Source organism: Camelina sativa, chromosome 6, assembly GCF_030686135.1.
Source record: "Camelina sativa cultivar CO46 ecotype springtype chromosome 6, ASM3068613v1".
Classification (NCBI taxonomy): Eukaryota; Viridiplantae; Streptophyta; class Magnoliopsida; order Brassicales; family Brassicaceae; genus Camelina; species Camelina sativa.
Window position 1 is genome coordinate 22,103,718 of NC_141885.1, and position 8,042 is coordinate 22,111,759.

General features: G+C 35.2%; 1 protein-coding gene across 1 annotated transcript; it reads right to left on the reverse strand.

Annotated features, from left to right (window-relative positions):
* Window positions 1-1,958: 1,958 nt before the first annotated feature.
* Window positions 1,959-4,561, reverse strand: LOC104792221 (protein kinase PINOID). The gene is made up of 2 exons (XM_010518314.2): window positions 3,324-4,561; window positions 1,959-2,975 (listed from the first exon to the last, which is right to left on the reverse strand). The coding sequence occupies exons 1-2, from the start codon at window positions 3,881-3,883 to the stop codon at window positions 2,204-2,206; spliced, it is 1,332 nt and encodes a 443-aa protein (XP_010516616.1). The 5' UTR covers window positions 3,884-4,561; the 3' UTR covers window positions 1,959-2,203.
* Window positions 4,562-8,042: the final 3,481 nt, after the last annotated feature.

The following is an 8,042-nucleotide window of genomic DNA, read 5'->3' on the forward strand; positions in this document are numbered from 1 at the left end:
GTTAAATCAAGTTACAAGTGGTTACTACTCGCATATCATTAATGTTAGTTAGACTCACTTTGATTTGATCCTTGGATTTCAATTCTCAGAATACATATAGAGATGGATTTCTTGAACTTTGGATAAGTTGTCTACTTAGCAACTGCAAATTAAAGCATTCAAACACATAAACGTTGAATAGTATCTTGGCCAAAAATAACCAACGTTTAGTATACGTTGTGTTAATTTGGTATGTGAAACTGATTCAATTTATCAAATGAGAAAAGGAGAAAAAAACATAATTCAGTTATCCAATAATTGTTTACGAAATAGTAGTATTTAAGTGCATGGGAAGTTTCTCGGGTCCACGTAGGCGAGTGAGAATGGAATAATGACAAGTTACAAACCTCGGTTTCTGCGAAAGAAACACCTCTCCCTATAACAAGACTTTGACTTTTGAGTTTCTGTTACTATATTTTTATGTTTTTTCTTCAATGCGTAAACAGTAAAATAGTAGCATTATCTACTTATTTTTAATCTCGTGGTAATTATTGTGACAACAGAAGACGTGACGGTAATCTTGTGTGTGGTCCATGTTTACACATTTTAGGAGAGACAAAACTTCTATGCATTGTCCAAAACAATTTGTATTGAATTGTCTAATCATTGACATTTCAGCTTTATTATTTTCTGTTTCTCTCCTTTCTTTTTTACTTACATTTTCACGGTGGTGTGTGTGCTTATATGGTTTCTAATTATGGAATAGTCATTCCATTTCTGGCTCTACTACTAATCTCTTTTATAATTTTCTTAGCCTGTTAAAATTCATAACAAATCTCTTCAGTGTAAAGAGATTGTTTTTATGTATAGTTTATATAGATACTCATAACTATCACATCATGTTACTGATTTACAGTTATTTGTTTTTAGTATTAGTCAACTATGGGCTTAAATCATAGTATCATATACCAGTATATAAATATTAATAAAGAGAGGTAGGTAAATCAAGCAATGTTGGTTGGTTGGTCGAACAATGTACTAGTATTAACTTCATTAATGCTCGACGTGGTGAATATAATGTGAGCAAAAAAAGTACGTATACCTTGTTTGTGTTACTCATAAGATAGACAAAACCATCAAGCTATATAACTCTCTCTTCTCTTTTAAATTTTAATTATGTTTAGTTTACACACTTACTTATATTTAATCGGAGTATTGCTCTGGAGACAAATCCTCTTTACGCAATCCAAAGGCAAAGGGCCTTTTGTTAGTTTCTAAGGGATGAACTTGGGAACATGCTTCAAACATGCCCAAAATTTTCAGCTGAATTATTCACCTACTTGCTTTAAACTCCAGACTTTTAAAATACATTCTCCAATTATAATTATGAATGCATGTATCTAGTGAAAACGATTTATGACATTAAACATATTGATACCACTTTATATAAGCTTAAACGGGTATACTATACGAATGCCTTGCATACTTTATTATAGGAAGAAAACAATTTCGTCTTTGCCGTCTATATATAGTTTATTAATGTTCTCTTAATTAAGTTGAAACTGAACAGAAGGAATCGAAAGCAGAAGAGATCATGCAACTGGTCGGATCTAGTAAAGCAGTTCCCTACCCTTATGGATAACGTTTTTATTTCGCCCTTTTTTGACATTCGAAAGAAAGACTCGTAGAGGTTATAAACAAAGAGCAAATATGACTTCCATGTGTTACACAATTGTCAAAAGTGGAATCTTCTTCTTTTCTTTTTCTATACTATACCCGTCAAACTCAAAAAAGTCTACGCGTGACGAGTTTTAATATAAATTACTAGTTCTAGAATTTTTTTTTGACATAGCGGTGAAAAGATGTTGTAACAAGAACATGTAAGAAATGTTTGACTAAAATGGTCAATTATATATAATGCCAATTATGTCCAATACCATTAAGTCTTAACTTGTTCCCAAGTTCCGAAGATTTGATAATGATGATAATTATGAAATAGATTAGTTCACATTAATCAGTTTGTTGTACAAATCGCGTGAAAAGTCACCTAAGTTTTTTAATATATTAAGTCAGATAAACAAAAATATTAAAAATTAAAGACTGAAAAAAAAAAATGGACAGCTTCGAGGGAATATATACAGCTATCGTCACAAGGCGGTCACCAAAAACCCTGGCACCGACCTCAACCGACTAACCACGTGGTGCTAATCTCAACCGTTTAATATCAAAAGTAATCGAACGCCGCTGGTTTGTTACTACTTCTACCACCGAACGTCGCCGATTTTACCGGCCTCTTGACGCCGGAGGAAGGAATCTCCGGCGGAGTTAGTGTACGGATGAGCGCAAAGTTTAGACCTTTGAAAAAAGGATGTACTTTGACCTCCGCCGCGCCTCGACGTGACCCGAGTCGTTTAGTCGGGTCTTTGTTAAGCAGTCCGGAAATCAAACTCCTCGCGTGGAGCTCGAACATCGTCGCCGGCGAATTGGTCGGGAAACTCAACTGTCTTTTCACGATGTTACGGAGGATGACGTCATTAGTCGGCGCTACGAACGGAGTCTTGCCGTAAATCATCTCGTAGAGGAACACACCAAAGGCCCACCAGTCAACGGCATTACCATGCGACCCACCTGAAGCCACCTCTGGCGCCACGTACTCATGCGTACCAACGAACGAACCGGACCGGGCTGTAACCGGTTCAGCAACGAAGAGACGGTTCGGTTCTAAAGTCTGAACCTTTTTAGACCGCAAGACACGGTGGAAAAGCCTAGCGAGACGAGTGAGCCGTCGAGGTGAACGGAGCTGCTGTTGATTCTCCGGAGACGATGAAGAAGATTCAACGGCGGCGATTGAGTCGGAGCGTAAGGAGAGGTCAAAGTCAGAGAGCATAATGTGACCGTCCGATCTAACTAAGATATTTTCAGGCTTTAGATCTCTGTAGATGATACCAAGCATATGTAGATATTCTAACGCTACTAATACTTCGGCCGCGTAAAATCTGTAATTAACCAAAAAACCAAAAAAAAAACAAGTTGGATTAGAACATGTAACGTTTAATTAAGGTTAAAAATAATTAAAGCTGGTAATAAAAAGAAAACAATTATTGTGATGGGTTTTGAAAAAGACTCTTTCATAACAATTCAAAGAACTGGAAAAGACAGACATGATAAGAACAGGTCTGTGTTCTTGCAGGACAAGATAACAAATTATGTACAGGTACAGAGTCAATGCATTGCATGCAACCAAAAAAAAAAAAAAAAATCAACATTACATTGTTCATTTTAATTATTATTCTTATTTGAAAATTTTGAATATTATACAAATAATAAAAATAAATATAATTTACCTGGTGGAGGAAAGGGTGAATCTCCGGTGAGGCTGTTTATGACGGAGAGAGTGTAAATCACCGCCGGAGCAATACTCCATGACGATACAAGAGAAATGAGAAGCTTCGAACTCGGCATAAAGAGTCGGCAAAAAAGGATGGTCAAGCATTTTGAGAATCGTTTTCTCCATCTCTGCTCTATGCATTTTCTTCTTCAAGGCAAGGGCTTCTTTGTCAACTACTTTCATAGCGAAATACGAGCTCCGGCTCTCTTCCTCTTCTCCGGCGAGACGGCATAAGTAGACGGTACCGATGTCTCCGGCGCCGATACGGCGCATGAGGCGAAAATCTCGGAAGGTTAGGCCGTGTTTTTTCCGCCGTCGGATCTCTGAGTAAGCGAAATCTGAGGAACGGTGTGGTTTGAGAGAGAGGAAGCTTTCTTCTTCGGGGATAATCGCGGTGGTTGACGACGGCGGCGCGTCGAATGATAAACGGCTGAAGCTACTGCAGCTCTCTGTTCCGCTGCTGATAGGTGAGTTTGTTGTTTCTAAACTCATCTCACCGTCTGATTCTCGTAACATGGTGGGGGGAAAAAAATCAAGAAATGGGTAAGAGATGGTTCAAGAAATTGAAATCTGAAAAGAGAAAGAGGACTAATGAAAGTGATGAAACAGAATAGAATCTTTTTGAAGTGGCATTGAGTTTTGATAAAGAGAGATGAAGATTTAAGGGTTTATGATTTGAGAAGAAGAAGAAGAAGAAGAAGTTTTTTTTTTTATTTTGTTCTCAGAAGTTGAGAGAGAAGAAGAGAACTGACGAGTTTTAGTTTAGAGAGAGACGATGAAGAGAAAGTTGGTGAGGGGTATTTATGCGTGTGAGGTTATAACAGTAAAAAGACTTTTACACTTTACAGACTCTTTTTTTGACTGTGGTTAAATTTCAAAGTCGGGGGTGTTTACTTGATTGCACTTTTCAACGCGTGTGGAGAGGTAAACAGAAAAATGAAAGAAGAGAAGCAACAAAAATAAAACGAAAGGACTTGATGACGTAAGCGATATGACACGTGTGGGACGTTGTCACGTGCTTGAAAGTGTAGCAGTAGCTTCCTTTACCCAATTAAAGTATATTTTACTATCTTCTTACATAATTTTTTTTTGTGTGTGTGGGTATTAGATTAGATAATACTAGTATATATTTGTGTTCGAGATTGATGACATACAGATTTTATGAATTAAAATTTTATGATTAGAGGTTAGAAATACATTCTAATTATATAGTTTGTCTTCCTCGTGAGTGAGAGTTGAAGTGAACTAGAGAGAACTCATGGGAACTGGGAACATAACCCAAAAACTCAGCTATTGATCCAAACACTCACTTAGCTACTTATCAATTCGTACAACCTTTTCTTGTCATTAAAAAAAAAAGTGTACCATTTTGTGCGGACCCTATATATTTATACCGACTATGAACATACCTAATGATTCATTTAATAAAGAGGATGATTACAAAGGGCTGGAAGGGAACCCACCTATATACTAGGATGGTGTTGGCTTTGTGTGGCTTCATATTACGTTACGTTCCAGGCTTTGGATTTGAATCCAAAATATATATATATATATTTTTTAAATGTTAGGTTCGACTTTTGGTTGATTCAATCAATGTAAATTGGATATTCTCATTTCATCTCGCTAACAACTTCTTTTCATCTTGGAGATCTCAACTTATTGTTGCTTTAATTCTAATGTCTCTCGTGGTTGGTAAATCTGGTTTGCTTAGACAGTAAAACTATGAGAAGTATATACATTCATATGTATCCGTTCTAGAATACTTGCTAGCTTCAAATTTCTGAAATGCGGTAGAGAAATCGAATCACAACTGTTAGAAGAAGCGTGAATAACTCTTGAAAGTGCTGGAACATAAATGAATGGAAAATAGTGGGGAAACGTAGCTCAAGTTTCATGCACAATAATATCTAAGTTTTCTTTTCTTTTCTTGTTCTGTCTGTGTCGTAAGCCATAAAAAAAGGACAGACATAAATATGCAGAACGCTAATATGATTCATTTGGCGCATATATATATATAGAGGGCCACATATGTATATATATATGTGGCCCTCTCCTTAATTAGCTAGAACGGTAGAACACGTTTTGGAAAAAATGACCTTATACAGTTATATACGAGAGAAAATGTTTTTGGTTTTTATGTTAATCTTAAGGAAAAAAAACCTATATTCAAAATATTTCAAGAAATTTAGTTGTCTATGATTCTGAAGTTTCATAATTAATGTTTTTAACAGAATATTGGGAAAATATAATAGAGTTGGTCTCTTGCATATTAATTTATACATCTTATAATTAACTTTAAATGTGAGATTACTAACGGAACACTTTTGATGAACAACAAACTCTGTTTAGACCAACAAAGTAAGCACTACTATCATGTTAATTGATTTACAACTTAAAAACTAATTAACTTAAAACATATTTGGATTTTCCTAACAGCGATGCACTTGCATCGCAAACATTGTTCTAGGGTTATAGATCTGCTTCCCAAGGTTAAGTTTTAAACTTATGAACCTTAGTCATACAATTAACATCATTAATTTACTCTATTTAATTATTATTGTACTATTAAACTTCAGAGAATGAAATGCGGAGAAAAAAAATGTTTGATGTTTAGTGAAAGAGGGGACACAGTCGTAATTGTGGCAGCTAAAAATTGGTAAAATAGACAAAACATAACTGACCTCTGTGGTTTAACATAAACCCAGAGAGATATTCCCCTATTCCTCGTTGGTTCCTAAGGACAAAAACTGTTCCGTTGCGATCTCTATCTTCTCAATCTCTTATCTTAGCCAAGTGTTTGGTAACTAAGGTTAACTATATCCCAATCTCGAACCAACTTTAAAACTACATCGGAATGACTTCTGTCTTGTACGTACTATATCTCGTGGGGTCCATGTTCTGTACGGACTAGTGTTCCCACATCACTCCAATTATTTTATTTAACCCTCGAATCTTTTTTTTTTTTTTGAGCTTATAACATCAGATGATTTAGTCCGTTTGTTTGGTATTAGAAATGAATGATGTATATTAATATTGCCTTTAGCTTGTAATTAACATTAACACGAGGGTCCATTGAAAAAACAGAAAATTAAACGATGGGATCACTGAGATGCGAATAGATTAACTAAAACAGTGTAATTAATAAAAGCATAGGATGTGAGGAGGACAGGCGGCAACATTTAGGAATCGTGGGTCCTTTTTTTACTGACGCTGACAGCTTTTTGGGTCCAAACATAAATTGGAAACTAATTAATTATTTTGTTTGGTTTATTAGCTAAGGACAAATACAAAATAATTTTTTTGAAAATATATATTCTTTGATTGTGAAAAAGACACCACCGGTTGTAAAAAAAGTCTATGTAAATTTAACCCCAAATTTGTAAATTTAATTTGGGTTGGCTACATGATAATGGTTGTTTCCACGTGAAGTGAATATATATTCCATTCATGTTGATCTAAGTGTCGCTTTAAATTGAAAAAACTGACACTTATGCAATTTCCATTTATAACGATGTTCGTCCATATACTTTAGAAGTTGGCTAAAGCATGCAGACAGCAGATATATAGATACGTGGATCCACTCCGTTTTCTTTTTATCAAACCACCCCATCTTCTATCATTGAAAAATGTTCACTTGCATGGAACTTATGGTTTGATGCATGATTCTTATTCGTTTTACGGTTTTAGACTATGTTCTTTCTTTTGATTTTATGTCGCTGTCTAGACAGGGCCCGCTTAAACATCGGCTACACCCGGTGCGATAGTCTTGTTGCATAACCGTTAAAAAAAATTTGTAGCCAATTCTTCTATTTCAATTCATTGATTGTGATATCATTGATTTTATAAAAAATAAATTACAAAGAAAATTAGAAAAATAAGATATTGATAAGAGGAAAATAAAAGTTTTACCTACTACATATTCGAATTACTTATTAGATTTTGAGTAAAATTGGAAAAGTAACCATGGATTACCAAAAAATAAGAAAAAATGCAACAATATCTTTAAGTTTATGTTCAAGTATAATTAGATTTATTAGCTCAGTTCAGATTTTATTAAATAATTAGGATAAAAATACAAGAAACGAAATTAAATTGAATTGGACATGGTGTACCTCATGCACCGGGTGAGCGCCGGGCCTGTGTCTAGAATCTCTTCTAGAGAGTTTTGGGTTTGTATAAGTATTATTTTACTTGTTTGTGTGTGTGAATGGAAACGATAGGTCGAATCAGATTACAAACACCCAAAAAAAATTGAAATATCTCGATGCATGATGCCCACTCAGTCATATAGATTCATAACATATATATGCCCAATATGATTTCTTGAAGATCTTTTAAATTACGCACGGTAGCTCATTCAATATGTCTTACGCACTCGATTTAAACCCATTTGGCACTATAGGTTGACCGAGTCAAATTCCCAAGAACTTCACTCGGTCTTTCACTTGGTAAGTACACTTTCCCAGCTAGGCCGCTGCCATCCATAAATAACTTATCTACGTACCCAATCCCCCACCCGATCGTATTGGGTATGACCTGGTTTTATAGTTTACGTATATAAGCATTATAAGAGAAAGAGACTTTCGCTGAGCAATTTCGACTCTTCTTAGCCAAAATTATAACAGCCAAAATTAACGCAAATTAAAGTAGTAAAAATACACTTTTAGAGAAATCT

Coding starts and splice junctions, on each gene's coding strand:
- LOC104792221 (XM_010518314.2), bottom strand. CDS start 3,883: ATGTTACGAGAATCAGACGGTGAGATGAGTTTAGAAACAACAAACTCA. Junction 2,976..3,323: donor TTCACCCTTTCCTCCACCAG/GTAAATTATATT, acceptor GGTTAATTACAG/ATTTTACGCGGCCGAAGTAT.